Here is a 19971-nt window from a genome sequence, read left to right as displayed (position 1 = left end):
GGAACCAGGAACACTCCCCATAACACACGATGTACTCGTTACATCGTAAGAAGAATGGCATCTACGCTAATATTTGTCTGTTTCTTTCTTATTCTATTTCTCAGTCCATATCCGATCAGATGGTGGATCAGCACCAAGAGATGTCTGCAGCCCTGATCGTCAGCGGAGAGCCCCTGAGACATAAATTTAAATTATAATAAACAAACAAATATATATTATAAAAATACACCAAGGAACAATAAATGCATTAAACTATACATTACAATTATAGCAAATGAATAAATCATATAAATAAAAAACTTAAAATAATGAATAAAACACAAATATAACAAATACATTAAATTATAAATTAAAATGCTCCCATCGGCACAAGACCACAGGAATCAGATAAGCCCTTTACACAATCTGACATGGCTGCAGTTGGAATTGAATGGCGGGTTTCGTCTGACCAGAGGAGAACTGGCCCTCCATTCTGTCACAGAGGGAGTTTTGGTTCCATGCCGCTGTCGCCTCTGGCTTGCTCAGTTGGGGACACTTAATTTCTAGCGATTATCGTCGATTTGGTTGCACAGATACTATTTAAACTAAACTGAACTAGACAATGACATCTCTGAATTCAATAATGAAATGCCTTTAACTGAAAATTGAGAAAATTGAGTGTTTAATCTTATCATCATACATTACTGACACTCTATCCTCCAATTTGATACTGTTAAGTGCTTTGACACAATCTGTATTGTTAAAAGCGCTATATAAATAAAGATGACTTGACTTGACTTGACTTACGGGTTTGGAACGACACGGGTGAATAATTAATGACAAAATTTTAATTTTGGGATAGAGTAACCCTTTAAAGCTTGAACTTTAAACACATTTAAAATTATAGTTCACAAAATTTAAACCTTAATGCAAAATTATCTGACTTGCACATAAAATCATTCCCCAAATGGAGCTTTACACTGCATCTGTGATGGACGCTATGGGGAATGCCATCAGTGTGACTGGTGTCTGAAGCGTGCTGTTTGATTGCGCACAGTGAAGGCAGAACTCTAGCAAGCACTTTAGCGTCTACTTCTATCATTGGCCTCAAACAATTTGTTGGATGAAGATGCTCTGCCCCTTGAATAATCTGATTCAGCAGATAGTGCTTTGCTGGCACCATCCAGCTACGATGAAATGGCAGATGTGGTTGAGAAAGGTGAGGAAACTGTATGCAGATAGAGTCTTCTCAATCTGCCAGCCCTGCATACGGGGAAGTGCTGGGTGCCTTGGCCTGTGCCACAGCCAGATTGGGTCTAGCTTGGAGGCATGAGGAGTCCCAACATCAGTCCATGCAAATATGTAAAGATTAGCCATGCAGGGATATCTGAAGACTTGCCTGCAAGCTTTCTCTCCTAAGTTGAATCATCTTCTTTGAAGGTCTCTGCCCTACATTCCAACTAACTTCAGGTCACCTCACACTTGAATAGTAGGGTGTAAATGGCAGAACGTCAGGCCAGAGGACTTTGCACATGATGGTGGTGTTGCAAGCCTACCAGGCAGATCTACTTGAGGATCTGGATCAGGGCAAGGGACTTTCTTCTATTATTCAGAGCTATTAGCTACCCTGTGAAGCCTGGTTAGATTATTGTATGCAAGAATTTGTTGCAAACTAAATATATTTGCCATTCTTGGTCTACAGCCTTTTGTATGAGAAGGTGGTGGTTATGCCCAGGTTGAAAACGCTATATTTGTCCCATGGGTAGACTTTCTTGAGCTGTGTCAAGTCAAAAAGAAGCTGTCGCAGCTTATCCTCTTTTTCAAGCTCCACCTGTAAATCTAGAGTAGTCTGCAAGAGAGGGAGGAAGGTTCTAGAGGCTGGAACTTCCCATTTATTCAGTGTATGGGAGCTGGAATATCTTCCAGACTAAAGGGAGATGCCCTGAGCAGATGCTCTGACTACAGCTAAGTGTTCTGTTGAGTCAGTGTATGCTTTCCCTACTATTTTATGGTGCGTATTTTTCACCAAGTGAGGCAGGAATACCCCATGGAATGGCAGAATGGGTATTTTCCCCCCATAGTTATCATGTTCTTTCCATGGGTTCTATTTATAAAATAAAAAACCCCCCAAAAAAACAACAAAAAAAACACGAGAGAGTGTACTGTGACTGTTCATCGTCTTTTAATGCACACACAATTTGTAACAATTTGACCACTTAAACTTTGTAACACTGCCCTCTAGTGGGATGTTGATGTAAATAGCATATAATATACAATAGCAATAATAACAGGCATAGTTACTTTAATAGCCTATATTTACATCATACACTACATCCCCCCCTTTTTTAGGACATTTAAAAGAAATGGCACGAAAAGAAAAAAAGTTCATAAACAAGTATTACCACTCAATTATTATACAGCTCAAGACTAGAATAATAAACAGCACCTGCTTACATGTTTATTTCTCAATCAGAACACAAACATAACTTACTTAACTGACTTATTTTTGTCGTCATCTTAGCCCATTTCAAAATCACTGAATCTAACTGGCTTTTGTACAAGCCTCCCGCTCCTAGTACAATATCCTTGCTCAGTGTTTTCAGTCCCTACAGTTTGATATTGCACATTGTCTTTCTATACTGACCATTCTGTGTCATTTCCTTCAACTTCCTGTACAAAACCTGTTAGAGCTTTTATCTTTGCTTATAGGCAAGTGTCTTCTGTTTGTACGTCATTTATTACATCTGAGATGATTTAAAAGATTCCAGATGTTCTAATAACTGAACTCTGGCAAATTTGGTTCTTCAAACGAATTTGCAGATTTGATTAAAATATCTGGATTAAGTTGTCTAAGATTACTGTGCATTCTCATGTTCCCTGAAAAGGGCAGATGTATCGATACTCAAAACCTCGATCAGCAATGCAGTGATTGGCTGGCAGCAAGACAGCAACGTAATGACTTAATTTAATTAAAAAAGACACCCGATGAAAAAGTTGACAAATTTCTGGACCTTTATAAGGAAACAGCAAAGCAAAGCAAACAAAATTGCATACATGTTATAATAGATAAATTAAATGTGCACTGTTTTTAATTTATTTGTAATTATTTAGGTATTATTTATATTCACGATTTCTAGTATTTGTACAGGCTTTGCATTTTTATTTCACTGTTGTAATTAGCAATTCATTTAATTTTATCTTTGAAGCAGATTTGTTACGTGACAGCATTAATCAAAGATTCTTAAGGGTCAAGGTCAAGTTATCTGTATCTCCTGCACTTCATCAAGCCACTCCCATACTAGCTGTCACCACTAAAATGAATGCATCACTCAAATTAAGATGCCAATACAATTATAAAGTAATTATTTAATCACTAATAAATATTCAATGAGTAAAACTGTTATTATTATTACAATTAACTACACAACATTATTATATTATTTTTTAATTAATTTAAATTATGGGTGGGACAGATTTTAAGTAATAATTCTGATTAAAAAGATGCAATCTAATCCTGTTTACATGAAAGAAGCCTGCTCCCCAGCAGATTTAAGCTTACGGACCTGTTGTTATGACAGCAACTCGGTGATGAGCTTCAAAGAACCAAATAATCTAAGATCAATTGAAACCATCAACAGTCAAGTCCAGCTAACTGAGTTAGTGATGTACGAAGAACAGGCCCCAGAATCGGTCATAATCTTGTAGGCACGAGGCTCTGGCCTTTGTTCTGTCTCCAGAACTGCTGGCTTCCAACCCTCTGATATTTCCACCCTGAATGCTGCATCATGTTCGGGTATCCATAGCCAGGCCTTTCTCTGCAGGCCTTTTTTGAAGAGGAATTTCTGCAATGATGCAATGATGTCAGTCTGCACTAATTGATCCAGAGTTTCTTTTAGTCTGTTCATTATGGTCAGGGGAATCTTTCTTTTTCTTGAACCACTGGAGGAACCTCTGGATCAATGTATATGTGATGCTCACCTGGGATGTTTCTTAGCCTTTGGAATACCTCTGGACATTGCTTCACCAGTTCATCTTTTGTAGCAGGCAGGGTTGCTCTCACCGACTCGATACGCTTGACCAGTTTCAGTTGTTCACATGAAGCTCTGCCAAGTATTGGTGGTGTTGACTGTTCTGTAAAAACAAAAACAAAGAAAAAACAGCCTTGATTCATTTTTTCCTTTGTGGCATGCATAACCAGTCAGTTTGATCCTTGCACCACCATATGCCACTAGCATGGTCTCTGTGGGCTTGAGTGCGACATCGCCAGGTAGCTCTCTGATTTGTTCAAGTGGCAGGACATTTGCATCAACACCGGTGTCTAGTTTCCATTTAGGGCTGGGCGATATGAGCAAAAATTCATATCTCTGTATTTTTTGGCTGATGTGCGGTATACGGTATATATCTCGGTATTTTGTATTTGGATTAAACAAATAAAGTGAATGTAAGCATGAAGGCATATATTATGTGCAAAAAGGGTTCAAATCACATTACATTCTAACATTGTAAAATTGCAATCTAAAAACAAAAATAATGCTTTTAAAGGAGAAGTTAAATTTACTAAACTAAAATTGAAAATAATAAAAAAGCACAGACTAATTGAGTAAAAAGGTTATTTTGATTACCCCATTACACTTTACAGTTAGTGCTATCATACAAATACACTTACTTGTCGGTTTAAAATTCTACATATGTCACATTTATTTTCCAACTACAAATATTTCAGCAAAATGTATATTTTAGTCAGAGTTATTGCGCTCCTATTTCATTGCGCTCCGTCTGTTTGGCGCGCATGAGCGTGGCGGCGCTCGTTCTAAATGGTCTGTGAAGTTTAGCGGAGAATCGCAAAGCAAAAGCTCACGCACTTCTGACTGCAAAATGGAAATATTTCCATGGCTTTCTAACATTTACAGATGGAGAATATACCTGTGAAATGTAAGTTATGCGTTAAGGAAATCAGCACGTCTCAAACACAAACAGCGCGAGTAGCATCTCTGTCAGCGGCTCAATCAGCCTTTCTGTCAGAGCCGTTTTAAACTGAAACTATAGGCTACTATATCTTACGATTTTTTTAAAGCCCTTCATATGAAGCCTGATACATTTAGAACAAATTGTATTATGCACTTTCTCCGCAGCAGTTCAGTCTGTGTCCTCCCTAGATATTTTTTTCAGATGCGCTCGTATCAAACTTATATCGATATTAACGATATTGCTTCATACTGTATCGCTTATAAAGAATATATCGTACAAACTCGATATACTGCCCAGCCCTATTTCCCAGTAGCCCCTCACTGCAGAACAAAAGATCCAGGGGGCGGGGTTGGATCCACATCCAGGGGGTGGAGATGGGTAGGTTTAGGGGTGGGGATGGGTGGGTTTAGGGATCAGGGGGTGGAGACGGGTAGGTTTAGGTAAATGTAAGGTGGGAGGAGTTGGATCTAGATCCAACCACACACCCTGGATCTTGTGTTCTGCAGTGAGGACCATCTCCTATTTCCATTCAATAGGGATCCCTCTGATAGTCATGTTTGTGTACCATGATCCTTCATTTTACAGATTGCATTTATCTGTGTGCATTGAAGGTTCCCCATATACAAACTATCAACAGCTTGGAGTGTTTGCACAGATTTGATCTTGCACATTTTTGCAAAATGGTTGGCTTTGCCACACGCTCTGCATTTAGCCCTTATGCTGGACATGATCTTAGTGCGTGTGTCTGTCCACATCTGGTACATGCTTTTGATGTGCCGCTTTAAAGGGCTTCATTTTGTATCTTGTTCCCTTAATCATGTCAGATGCATGCACTTCATTTTCTTTTTTCACTGATGCCATTGTTTATTCTTTCCTTGGCAATCAGATGCCCTGCATATGTCTATGGCCTTTTATAGAGTCAGATTTGGTTCTCTCAGCAGTTTTTCTGTCACACTAAAGACAATTTTGTCTCTTATCATGTCATCCTCTGATGCTCCAAATTGACAAGTTTTGCTTTTTTGCCTGAGTTCTGTAACAAACTTATCATCATGCATTGGCAAATGTATCATGCATGTCCAGAACTGATGTCTCTTAAATAATTTTTAGCTGTGCAGTAGTTTCTGAAAGCTTTCAAAATCTTGTCTACAGTTACTTCTTCTGGTGCTTCTTTTACTATTTCAAAAGTGTTGTAAATCTCTAGTGCCTCCTCACCTGAATGGTTTGCTTCCGGCTTCGCTACTGTTCGGATGCTCTTGCTTACTGCTCTGCGCTTTGCTCCCTGTTTATGTACTTTTCTCAGATTTTTCTAAGATTTTAACTTCAGCAGATCAGCACAGTGTTCAAACAACACAGTTTTGGCACAAACACCAAACTAAAGACCTTTTGGGACTGGAATAATACTACCAAAAATAAGTCTCTTTGCCTCCCACTGCCAGCAGCTTACATTCCAGAGACCGGAAAACACAGCTGCCTACATTTAAACAAATGAGAAAGAAAATGCCTCTTGTGGAGTCTACTTGCTGCATGAACTGCCACAGACTTCTTCAAAAGTTTGTGGTTCTTGAAACAAAGTTACTTGCTGAACTTCCAAAACAGGCGGGACACAGAGAGCGAGACCCAAAGGCACTTGAGACATCAGATTGTCACGAGTATCTCGTATTGCTGCGGTAGCATCCTCTACCTCAGATACGGCTATGACGAGGCTTGCAAACACTGGTATTCTACCACCCCCTATACATCTTGAGAACAGATTTGAAGCATTAATGAATGTGGGTGAGGAATCCCCAAATGTGACTGAACATAGATCGTATCAGCCAGCAGCTAACATTGCTACTAACAGGCGCTCAAGGTCGAGCAGACAGCAGCATCCAGCTCAAAGCGCAGCCGAGCCCAGGACTCTGATAGTGGGCGACTCTATTATCAGAAACATCAGTAGTTGGACTACAACGACATGCTGCTCTCCTCAAGCAACCGTCTCTGATGTGAACAAGCAACTTCGGAACATTCTAATGAAGCACAAGACTACAAATCGAGTCATCATCCATGTGGGGAAGAATGATATTCGGAAAGAGCAGTCAGAACTCCTTAAGAAGGATTTCAGTGAACTCTTTGAAACACTTCAAAGACTTGAAGTTCAGTCGTTCATCAGTGGACCACGCCCAGCAAGGGGAACAAACATGTTTTCACGGCTGCTTGGGCTGAATACATGGCTACAAAGAACCTGCAGTATAAAAGGAGTCAACTTCATCGACAACTTCAATCTTTTCTGGGGCCATAGACAACTGTTTAAACTGGATGGCCTCCACCGAAACAAACTTGGTGCAAGAGTTCTAAAGGACAATATCTACTTCTCCCTCCATCATCCTTCAGTAGTGTATGCCAATCCACTCAACCTGAATGGCACACACACACCTGGACCGAGTATGAGTGACCACAGGACTTCGTATCAGCTTCCGAGTCCCACAAGGACACTGATAACGCCACGCAGCCACAACAAGCACTGCTCATGGAAACTATCCCGGCTGAGCCCTGCCAACAGAGCTAATCACAGACAGACTGTGACATATTACAACAGCTCCAAGACTCAGCACCCAAGGACGATTTTCTGGAAAACAGCCAGGAAAACACATCACAGCCACCGGAAACACCAGAGCCCATCTCACCAGCCACATTATCCCTCTCTGCAGCATCTCCACTTCTAAGCTTCTCACAGAAAATGGAGGAACTGGTGTATGCTGGGACCAAACTCTCCTACTCTTTCGGTGCAAGCTCCCAGATATCAACTAAAAAAATGGCTGGCCCCACAACCACCAAAGCCTGTGGGCCCAGCTCGCCCTCCTCCTCCTGTGAGAGCTGTCCGGCCGCTGCCACAACGTCAGGGCCCAAATCCTCCTCCATCTGCTGTAGGTGAACCAAAAACAATTGATAACAGCTCTCAGTGATATGTCGGGTCCCCGCTATGATAGCAGCAACTGTCACAAATATTTACAGAACAAGCGGGATCCCAGTGTGCATGTAGCTTTCTCTATTTCTGTTTTATCACATGATAGAAAGTCTAAGGCCTTCTCAAGCCATACGGGTGACCCATCTAATCTGCGGCCTATTATGCATCAAACTAAGATTGCTGTAGAGACAAAATGTAATTCCATCAAGTTGGCATTTTTAAACATTCACTCACTAAAAAATAAATCATTTCTGATCAATGATTTAATCACCACAAACAACTTGGATTTTATGTTTCTAAATGAAATGAAGACAGCTGCAGTGCAACAGTCCTCAATGAAACAGCCCCTCCTAACTTTAATTTTATAAGTGTCTGCAGGACTGTTAGGAGAGGTGGAGGTGTAGCTGCTCTATTTAAAGATGTTTATCAATGCAAGCAAGTGTAATTTGGTCAGTTTTAGTCTTTTGAATATCTAGGTATTGTGCTGAAAGGTGCTCCACGCATTCTGTTTAGGAACTGGTGTATGCTGGGCAGTGATGAGAATAACGGTGTTATAAATAAACGGCGTTACTAACGGCGTTATTTTTTTCAGTAACGAGTAATCAAACTAATTACTGTTTCCCCCGTTACAACGCCGTTACCGTTACTGACAATAAAATGTGGCATTACTATTATATTATTAGAATTTAATTTTTCAGTTCATCTGAATGGATGCGCAGTGTAGCTGTATTTGACGTACCATAAACTCTAGTGTGAAGCGCACGCTCGCCGTCGCTTTCTCTCACATACACGCACGCAAAGAAAGATACAGAGCAAGAGAGTCTTTCATATCATGCAGAATTGACGCGCTACATGTAAGCAGGCCCGTAGCCAGCTATCACCGAGGTCCGAACCTCGGTAAATTTTTCATGTTCAAAAATAAAATTTGTTCTCTGAATGACCAATTTGCTATTAAACTCCTCATATGTCTGTATGTATAATTCAGTTTAGACAGTTTGCAAGAATGTTTAGCGTCCGTGGTATGAAAATTTTCGCTGCGGGACGCTGGCGGAGTGAACGAGGCTTGAGAGAGTTGCGAGTGAGGACGCGAGCGCAGTCTCCGTGTTGCCAAATCCAGCTAATATGCACGTTTTTGACTTGTCTTTCCCACTTAATTTGACACTTTAGAAAGTTAATAATGTAGGACCTTGCGGTTTAGGGTCAGCGATATCTTTATCTTATCTTATTTGCAAAAGATTTGTAATATATTCAGTTTATTTTTATTTACTGATGGGCTTTTGCTCATCTTAATAGCAATATCTGGCAACACTGCATCGCCGTAATCACCAGTAATCAAAAAGCCCATTTCTGACATAGCCTACCCTACGACATTCAAACGCAAAAATAAAATAAAAAAATTAATATTATCTGTCAGAAGCGTTATCAACGCTGTCAAAAACAGTAGCATTTAACACTAGTGCAGAGATCTGTAGAAAAGTAGGTTACAGAATAAAATGAAATATGCAAACACTATGAAGAAGTATATGCCAAGTCATTCATAGTAGTTACATTTTCACAAATCATGCTATAAACATTTATAAGAGCACTAGACAAAGTTATCAGCTACACCGCAATGGTTATAAATAAAAACTATAACAGTATTGTTGCATGTATAATAAACAACTGATAAAATTATCCACCCCATAACTATAGAAATGTATTAACAAATTTTGATGCAATAAATAGGGTATGATTTAAAAATTAAAATCCCTCCAAAACAGAGAAAACTTCTTTCTTTCACAAAAATTTCTGTCTATTTTAAAGTGTTAATAGTGTATAATGAGTTGTGTATATATATAGGGGTTATTATAGCACAATTCTATAATAAGAGGTTATTATAGCATCCAATCTCCCCCCAACCATCCCCCCATCCGAACCTCACTAATTTTCAAAGCCTGGCTACGGCCATGCATGTAAGCAATATTCTTTGTTGTATTTTCCTGTCAAAATAACGGAGTTCCTTTGGAATTTTTCAGCTTTTAAGAACTGCCGGTTTCTCTGGTAGTGGGTGGAGCTAATGCTCAAACGACAATCTCATTGGCTGGCGCAGGCGCTCACCTATTATCATCACTGTTTTGATTTCAGCAAATCAATTCGAGCGAACGCAGACAACGTGATTAATATTCATGAACCCAGCAGCTCATTAATCCTTAGTGTGTTTTATATTGATGACAAATATGCATTCATACTTGGTTATTCTCATTACTAAAGTTCTATCATCATATAATATTGAATTATCATAATATTATATTATAATGTTTGCCTGACTGATACTAAGTGTTAGTAGATAAATAGTGTAGATTAATGTACAATGTTTTATAATAATAATTTATTCTTTTTAGTGTCCATTTCATTAATTTAACATATTTAATATTGGGGGCATCCAAAGTTATTTGACATTTGAATTTTTTTTTTTTAAAGTAACGCAATAGTTACTTTCCCTGGTAATTAGTTACTTTTATAATTATGTAACTCAGTTACTAACTCAGTTACTATTTGTGAGAAGTAACTAGTAACTATAACTAATTACTTTTTTAAAGTAACGTGCCCAACACTGATGCTGGGACCAAACTCTCCCACTCTTTTGCTGCAAGCCCCCAGATATCAACTAAAAAACGGTGGGCCCCACAACCACCAAAGCCTTTGAGCCCAGCTTGCCCTCCTCCTCCTCCTGTGAGAGCTCTTAGACTTAACTTTTTTTTACAGGCCTCCAAAATACTCTCCTGCCTTTGAAGAGTTCACACAACTTTTATCAATGATTTCCTCAGAGTTTGACTGTTTTGCTATTGCAGGGGATTTTAATATTCACATAGATAATGCAGAAATCAAAACTACAAAAGAAATTATAACTGTTTTAAACATTTTTGACCTGATTCAGAATGTGCATGGACCAACACACAATAATAAATGATATTCGCTTTAATTCTGATTCTGGCACAATATCAGTGCTGGTACTATTAGATCTTAGTGCTGCGTTTGACACTGTCGATCATAACATACTTCTAGAGAGACTGGAAAACTGGGTCCGGCTTTCTGGGATGTACTCAAATGGTTCAGGTCATACCTAGAAGGGAGAGGTTATTATGTGAGTATAGGAGAGCATAAGTCTGAGTGGACGTCCATGACATCTGGAGTCCCACAAGGCTCAATTCTTGCACCGCTCTTGTTTAGCCTGTATATGCTCCCACTAAGTCAAATAATGAGAGAGCACCAAATTGCCTATCACAGCTATGCTGATGATACCCAGATTTACCTAGCCTTATCTCCAAATGACTATAGCCCCATTGACTCCCTCTGCCAATGCATTGATGACAGTTGGATGTGCCAGAACTTTCTTCAGTTAAATAAGGAGAAAACTGAAGTCATTGCATTTAGAAACAAAGATGAAGTTCTCAAGGTGAATGCATACCTTTAGGGTATCAAGACTCTAGGGATCAAACAAATAAAAATCAAGTCAAGTCACCTTTATTTATATAGCGCTTTTAACAATACAGATTGTGTCAAAGCACTTAACAGTATCAAATTGGAAGATAGAGTGTCAGTAATGTATAATGATAAGATTAAACACTCAATTTTCAGTTAAAGGTATTTCATTATTGAATTCTGAGATGGCATTGTCTAGCGCAGTTTAAATAGTATCTGTGCAATCAAATCGGCGACAATCGCTAGAAATTAAGTGTCCCCAACTGAGCAAGCCAGAGGCAACAGCGGCAAGGAACCAAAACTCCCTCTGTGACAGAATGGAGAAAAAAAAAAACCTTGGGAGAAACCAGGCTCAGTCGGGGGGCCAGTTTTCCTCTGGCCAGACGAAACCCGCAGTTTAAAAGTTTATATTTCTGTTTTTTATTTTGTTGCAATTTCTAACAATAATAGTATTATGTAGTTAGGTATTTTATTATATTTTTAGTTGTTTTGTTATATTTTTAGTTTTATTGTATTTTAATCGAGGTCATCACTGGGGATATGTCTCTGGGGCTCATCATGGTGTCCTGGTCTCCACTGACGATCAGGGCTGTAGACATCATCTCTTGGTGCTGATCCACCATCTGATCGGATACGGACTGAAAAACAGAATAAGAAAGAAACAGACAAATATTAGCGTAGATGCCATTCTACTTACGATGTAACGAGTGCATCGTGTGTTATGGGGAGTGTTCCCGGTTCCGGTTGATCTAACTAATGCAGCCTAACAATCCTTTAACAGATTTGAATAATAGAAGCGTATAGGTGTGTTGTGTGTAAGCCAGGCTAAAGAGATGGGTCTTTAATCTAGATTTAAACTGACAGAGTGTGTCTGCCTCCCGAACAGTGTTAGGTAGATTGTTCCAGAGTTTGGGTGCTAAATAGGAAAAGGTTCTTCTGATATTCTAGGTATTATCAAATGGCCAGAGTTTTGAGAACGCAGTGGACGTGGAGGACTATATTGTGATAAGAGCTCGCTCAAGTACTGAGGAGCTAAGCCATTCAGGGCTTTATAAGTAATTGACAAGATTTTAAAATCTATCCGATGTTTGATAGGGAGCCAGTGCAGTGTTGACAGAACCGGGCTAATATGGTCATATATCCTGGTTCTAGTAAGGACTCTAGCTGCTGCATTTTGGACCAACTGTAGTTTGTTGATCAAGCTTGCAGAACAACCACCCAATAAAGCATTACAATAATCTAACCTTGAGGTCATAAACGCATGAATTAAAGTCAAAAATCTTGGGGCGATTCTGGAGACAGACCTTACTTTCAGTAGTCATGTCAAAGCAGTAACTAAATCAGCATACGATCATCTCAAAAACATTGCAAGAATTAGATGTTTTGTTTCCAGTCAAGACTTGGAGAAACTTGTTCATGCCTTTATCACAAGCAGGGTGGATTATTGTAATGGTTTCCTCACTGGCCTTCCAAAGAAGACCATTAGACAGCGGCAGCTCATCCAGAACGCTGCTGCCAGGATTTTGACTAGAACCAGAAAATCTGAGCATATCACACCAGTCCTCAGGTCCTTACACTGGCTTCCAGTTACATTTAGGATTGATTTGAAAGTACTTTTACTCGTTTATAAATCACTCAATGGCCCAGGACCTAAATACATTGCAGATATGCTCACTGAATATAAACCTAACAGACCACTCAGATCATTTGGATCGAGTCAGTTAGAAATACCAAGGGTTCACACAAATCAAGGGGAGTCCGCTTTTAGCTATTATGCTGCCCGCAGTTGGAACCAGCTTCCAGAAGAGATCAGATGTGCTAAAACATTAGCCACATTTAAATCCAGAGTCAAAACTCATCGGTTTAGCTATGCATTTGTTGAATGAGCACTGTGCTACGTCCGAACTGACTGCACTGTATTTTATGTATAATAATTTTTATTTCTAACTGTTCTGAATTCATTTTAATCGATTTTTAAATCATTTTAAACTTTTTTAAAATTTCAGGTTTTATTGTTGTGATTTATTATTTTACGATTATTTTACTTTCTTTTATGTATGCACTTTGAATTACCATTGTGTATGAAATGTGCCACATAAATAAACTTGCCTTGCCTAATGTGACCCATGCTGGCAAAATGAGTCTGAATGAGCAAATTTTCAAAAATTAGTTCTTTTTATTTAGCTACAGCCGTTTGAAAGCGATAGTCAGCAGAGTTGATTTTGAGAAAAATGGAGTTAAAGATTCCAAAGCAAAATCACCTAGAAACGCTGCATATTTTCCTACAGTTCTTTTCTTAATAATAATTATGATTTTAATCAAGAGCAGCGAGTGATTCTGTCTTTTCTTTTAATGTATGATTAAAGGCACAATATGTAAAATTTTTGTAATAAAAAATCCAAAAACTACTTGCGGAGTGTGATATATTTCATACAGTTGGGTATTTATGTTATCCCAAAAGTTCCCAAGGATTTGTAAATCCAGAGAAATTCCAATTTTAAATAATGACTCATCCCTGGTCATTGTCCTCTATCAATGATATAATATCTGCACTATCCTCAGTTAGTCTAACACAGTCCTCAACACAAATGCTGCTGTACAGTTAAACTAAATCTATTACGGTTGTCGCAAATAAAATGAAAATTAAATAAAAATTGTTGACCGCAGCATTAAATTTAGATCTGCTCAGTGTTGCGCCATGATTTTCTTTTAAACGCGTTTTTACAGTGTTGCGCATTATAACCAATCACACATGAGTCTGTTGAGCTTATGAATAGAATAGCCAATCAGAGGCTGAGGATGAGTGTTTTTAGTGCATGTGCTCGCTGACTGAATTCAGCTCTCACGCGAATTCTCTCGTCATAAACAAGTGCAGATGTACGTATGATGTAAGAGATTCGTTCATAAAACAGTGTATAGACAGCTTTATTGATTATAAGGGAAGTTTTTGGAGAGTGTCTAACTCGCACTAGACTTAAGTCAGTCATAATGTTCTTTGACAATGTAAATGTTCTTTGCTCGCTTTCTCTTTAATTTATTCGCTGTTTGAATAACTGTGGAAGGAACAGGTAATAACTATTTGATTTTTTTTGAAAAACTATTTGAAGGATTTGGATCGCTAGAAAAGGGCTTAATGAACTAATTTTTGTGAAAACCTTAAATTTGACCAAAACTGACATTTTTCACTACTTTTGCCTGTAGCTCAAAATTAGACCGTGCACTTTCTGACTCATTTTGCCAGCATGGCTCACAAATGAGTGTAGCAGAACTGACACTTGAACTGTCATACTCTTTTTAGAGAGTTCAGCTGCCGTCATGTACAACACAAATCTCTGCTCCCATTTGAGGCAGTTTTTACTCACGTTGACAGTCAATGTGAAATTCCCTAAAGCAACACACAAAAAGTACATGGATGGCTCACTACTTATGCCAAGATTATGAAGTATACATACCAGTGGATGCTTTACTATCCCATGGGGCCACATACTGCATAGTAGGAATAACCCATATACATTTTTACCGTTTGTTCTCTTTTACATTCTTGTTCTGTTCTCATTTACTTTTGTTCCCTCTTTTTTTATGCAACTGACCATGAAAGACCAGTAATGCCTGTCACCCTCAACATGAACATGGCAATGCCTTCCTGGTGAGTTATAAACACTATTTTATTATACTTATTTTTATTTCTCTACTCCTCTTTCCTACTACTTGTTTCACGTCCGTTTCAGTTTTTATAACCATTTCTTACTATGTGTAAGTAAGTTGATGTTTTTTAGCATGTGTGTTTGGCTCAGTGTTATTTTTTAGGCTTACTGATAAACTAATGTAGTTTGATTTTTATTTATCTATTTTAATTTTAGTTAAAGTTGGAGTAATGTTTGTAATTTTATTAGTTTAAAAAAAAAAAATTATTATGCCTGTATAGGTTTTTTAAGTTTTAGTTTTTATTTAATTTGAGTTATTTTAGTACTTCAACAAACTACATGGAAATGAAAGAATATTGAATTTATAAATGCGCATACATACACACACATATATATATATATATATATATATATATAATGTATATGTATGTGTGTGTGGTCGTACATACACATATGTAGTTGTTTTTTGGTGTTTGGATTAGTGTTATGTTAGAATCATTATTATACTCTTATACCTTTTGTTCTTTAATATTTTGAATTATTTTTAGCTTTATTTTTTGTTTTCATTTAAATGTTAAGTTTTGAAATTTTGTTGTATGCATTTGTCATTTTTATTTAATTGTTTTATTTTTTTTAAATGTGTATATATAGTGTTTATAAAGTTTTAGCTTTTAGTTTTGGATCTGTTTTAGTTGTTTTAATACTACAATTGATTGCTTCTGTTGTCCTCATTTGTAAGTCGCTTTGGATAAAAGCGTCTGCTAAATGACTATATATATATATATATATATATATATATATATATATATATATATATATATAATATTATATATATATAATTTTTTTTTTTTTTTTTTCTTTTTTCCCATGTGCTTTCTACAGCATAAGCCTACACAAGTCATCATCTATTACATATTTCACTGATTAAAAGTTTGTGTAACTTTTAGGTTTGACATAGTTAGTCTCAATCCTAATGCAGAGGAAGATGAAACTGGAATTAAAAGAGCTGCTGAAAGCAGTTAAGTATAATATGAAACTGCAGAGTAAGAATAACAAGAGAATCTGCCTTTAAATGTGTAAACTACTGTTTTAATTTTGTTCACAGTCAAAGCACTGATTGATCAAGAAGTTAAAAATGGTATTCCATCTCATAGAATTGTGTTGGGAGGGTTCTCTCAGGTAAGGCAAATCTCTTCTTTTTTTCCCTCTCTCACTCTTTGAAAACTTAAACACTGGTTTTAGTATACTAAAATAATAAAAAAAATAATCAAAATTAAATAAAAACTACATTTCAGTGAGGACGACTACCATCAAATATTATGTCATCATAAGTGTCATAATATAAGTTTATTAATAAGTGGTAAGTTAATAACCAGATAAACCAAAAGCAACCAGTATCTTACCAACAGCTAAATAAACAATGAGCATAAAATAGAGAAGTTAAGCTGCGTTGAAGACACATTCAGAGATTGGTATGGGGTGAATGTCACATCAGATGTGACACGGATGCTTTGATCTTCTTTGGGAACATTACTGGGAAGGCTGATTTTTATTCTGAATCTTTGCTTTCAAGGCTCTGTCAGATCAAAAGGGAATAGTTCACACAAAAATGAAAATTTGATGTTTATCTGCTTACCCCCAGGGCATCCAAGATGTAGGTGAGTTTGTTTCTTCAGTAGAACACAAACAAAATTTTTTAACTTAAACCGTTGCAGTCTGTCAGTCCTATAATGTAATGAGCACACAATCTTTGAGAGTAAAAAAAAAACATGCACAGACAAATCCAAATTAAACCCTGTGGCTCGTGACGATACATTGATGTCCTAAGACACGAAACGATCGGTTTGTGCGAGAAACTGAACAGTATTTTTATAATTTTTTCAGGGCTCTCAAGTCTCACGCATTTCAACCAGTTCACACGCTCTCACGCCACACTTTGTATTTCTCACGCTGAGAAGGGATAACTTGTCCCGCTACAATTAATATACAATTAATAGATGAGGGAATACGGAGGTAAGTTTTCTGCCGAGTTCATAGCTCTCTCGACTCTCGAGTTATAGAGTTAAATGCCACCTACCAGCCAATCAGAAATTAGGATGTTGTTTCCGTTTAAATTATGTGATTCTGCTGCAAGCGAGTAGGTTACTAAGCAACATGGATGCGCGCACACACAGAGTGTAAGTTGGAAGAGAAAGATCCGATGAATGTTGTAGGTAACCCCTTAATTATTATTTTTTTTTTCATTTTAAGATTCCTCTACGAAATCACTTGCCTGTGAAAAGATAGTGAGAGCTGATGTTGGGGAATATAGCCAAATTCGTGCTAAAGTATTATTGATGCAGTCAAAAAAAATAAGACTTCCCAACTGCTTTGCAACCAGAAGCTTTAACTTAGCTTTGGCTTCCTGAAAGGAAAGTACTAGAGATGTTATAACAGTTGGTGAATCTGATAAAAGACAGACAAATTCATCCAAATAAAATAAATTGTTTTACATATTTAAAAAAGGATCAAAAATGCAAAGAAATTTGGCCCCAAACATGCCAACTGAACAGCAGTGCTCAGTGTATGTACACACACACAGTAGGATTACAGAACTTGTCTTGAACATGTATGTAAAGCTCTCTCTGTGTGTGTGTGTGTGTGTGAGAAAGAGAGAGAGAGAGAAAGAGAGAGACACATTTCAGCTTATGAATTTTTTTTTTCTGTTGTGTTTGTTGCACATCTTGATGCCTTGATGACAGGGGTAGGGGGCTCCCATATAAAGCACTGAGGCTTCCCCAAATTCAAATTCAGATGCAGCGTGTTTTCCATGGTGGGTTTGAACAAAACCAAAACTAGAAACAGTTTGGCTCTGGATGGAACGCTATTATCATGACAGTGCTTTATGTGAGAGTCCTCTACCCCTATCATGAGGCATCAAAATGTGCAACAAACATTTACAACAGAAAAAAAGAAACATAAGCTGAAATGTGTTCTCTGTCTGTCTCTCTCTCTCTCTCTCTCTCTCTCTCTCTCACACACACACAGTTTGACATACATGCTCAGGGTAAGTACTGTCATGTATATGTGTACAGTTTGTACATTGAGTACTGCTGTTCAGTTGGCTCGTTTGAGGCAAAATTTATTTTTATTTTTGATACATTTGTATTTTTAAATACATAAATATTTTTTATTTTATTAGAATGAATTTGTCTTTCATCATATTTACCAAATGTTATAACTTCTATTTGTGCTGGTCAGTTATGAACAATAGGTAAAATTGAACTGCTAGCAAAAACTTGGGTGCTGCAAATATTTGAGTTGCTCCTCCCCTTTGAGTGACTCCTCCCCTTTGCGTGGCCCCTCCCCTAATCTCACTCCAAACTTTCGCTATAACTTGAGAGTCCTGTTTTTTTACCTCTAATACACCACTATGTCCAACTGCCCTGAGTGCGTGCACGGCATCCGGTGCGTGACGTCTGTATGTGTTCTGGCGTAGTTTACTCATTGTTTACACTCCCGTATGAGTTCGCACGAGCAAACGTAATCTTTTAGATTTAAGTCGATTTGAACAATCAGGATAAGCGCAAGTAATTACCATTTTGATTAGCCATCATACCATAACGTAAACAATGAGTGATGTATACGCGCGACAGATCGGTTCCGGCGCTTGCGTAAACTACACCAGAGCACAATACAGACGTCACGCACCGGATGCCGTGCACGCGCTCAGGGCAGTTGGACATAGTGGTGTATTAGAGGTAAAAAATGATAAAAATACTGTTCAGTTTCTCGCACAAACCGATCGTTTCGTGTCTTAGGACATCAATGTATCGTCACAAGCCGCAGGGTTTATTTGCATTTGTCTGTGCATGTTTTTTTTACTCTCAAAGATTGTGTGCCCATTGACTTGCATTATAGGACTGACAGACTGCAATGGTTTGAGTTAAAAATCTTTGTCTTGGATGCCCTGGGGGTAAGCAGATAAACATCAAATTTTAATTTTTGGGTGAACTATCCCTTTAATCAAACAACAAAAGACAGAAAATCACTCACTGCTCGACTGTATAACCTTTGTAACTTTAATCTGTTTTTAATTTAGTTAATTCAATTTTCTAATATTTTTGTAACTGAATACTATAGACTGAAACGGTTTCCAAAACGAAATTCAGGTCCTGAGTTTAACTGATAATATTGGTTAAACAAATTACAATATTTTGTGATGTCATCATGATATGTTCTCTGCATGGAGTAATGTCTGTCACAGTTGCAGCGTGTACTTATTAACACAAATAGAAAGCAAACCAGTAGTCATTTATTTTAGCTAACATTTGCTATGATAAATTTGAACAGATTTTTACTCTTATTGTAAAATAATGGAACATTAGGCTGATGATGTACAGGGCAACTTTTTGAGCAATATTGCTGGGCAACTTTGGTTAATGTTGGCATCAATGGGCAACCAGGTGAGAGACAGGGCCTATGACCAATTTAATTCAATTCAATTCAAGTTTATTTGTATAGTGCTTTTTACGATACAAATTATTGCAAATCAACTTTACAGGAAATTAAGTTTCATTGTAGAAACTTAATGTATTTAACTTATGGCAAAATTGGGTAATTCTGTATATTGTCTGAGGGTTGGCATCCTCTGAGGGGTTGGCATCATCTCTTCTCAGGTGTTTGGTCATCTCAGATCATTTAAGGGTTGGATCCAGACTGAAGTTTATGTAATTCCGAGTTACCACAGGATGTTTTAATCCCGTGGCAGAAACAGAGAAACAAATAGAGACCTAATTAGTGTAGCTGCTGTTCCATCCAAGCAAAAATGATTTGTTCAACTCAAGCTAAAGAATAATAATGTGCATTTGAGTAGATATAACTGCAGTACAAGATTATATGATGCATTATGTGGATGCTTGGCTAAAGAGATGTCTTTAATCTAGATTTAAACAGAGAGAGAGTGTCTGAACCCCCGAACGATATCAGGAAGGC

The 19971-nt window shown here is 37.6% G+C and overlaps 1 protein-coding gene across 10 annotated transcripts in view; it reads left to right on the top strand.

The window, feature by feature from the left end:
• lypla1 (lysophospholipase 1) overlaps positions 1–19971 on the top strand; it is a 48029-nt gene that overhangs the window by 12452 nt on the left and 15606 nt on the right. For 3 of the 10 annotated variants that reach the window (XM_058781595.1, XM_058781590.1, XM_058781589.1), the window contains exons 5-7: positions 14952–14999; positions 15945–16015; positions 16103–16176. In XM_058781595.1, coding sequence (XP_058637578.1) covers positions 14952–14999; positions 15945–16015; positions 16103–16176 — 193 coding nt within the window. Of the gene's footprint in view, positions 1–5414; positions 7851–14651; positions 14847–14951; positions 15000–15944; positions 16016–16102; positions 16177–19971 lie in introns of those variants that run through there. The other 7 variants (XR_009271986.1, XR_009271985.1, XR_009271987.1 and 4 more) reach the window with 4 other exon arrangements.

This window comes from Onychostoma macrolepis, chromosome 07 (genome assembly GCF_012432095.1).
Source record: "Onychostoma macrolepis isolate SWU-2019 chromosome 07, ASM1243209v1, whole genome shotgun sequence".
Classification (NCBI taxonomy): Eukaryota; Metazoa; Chordata; class Actinopteri; order Cypriniformes; family Cyprinidae; genus Onychostoma; species Onychostoma macrolepis.
This window is presented reverse-complemented; position numbering and strand designations above follow the sequence as displayed.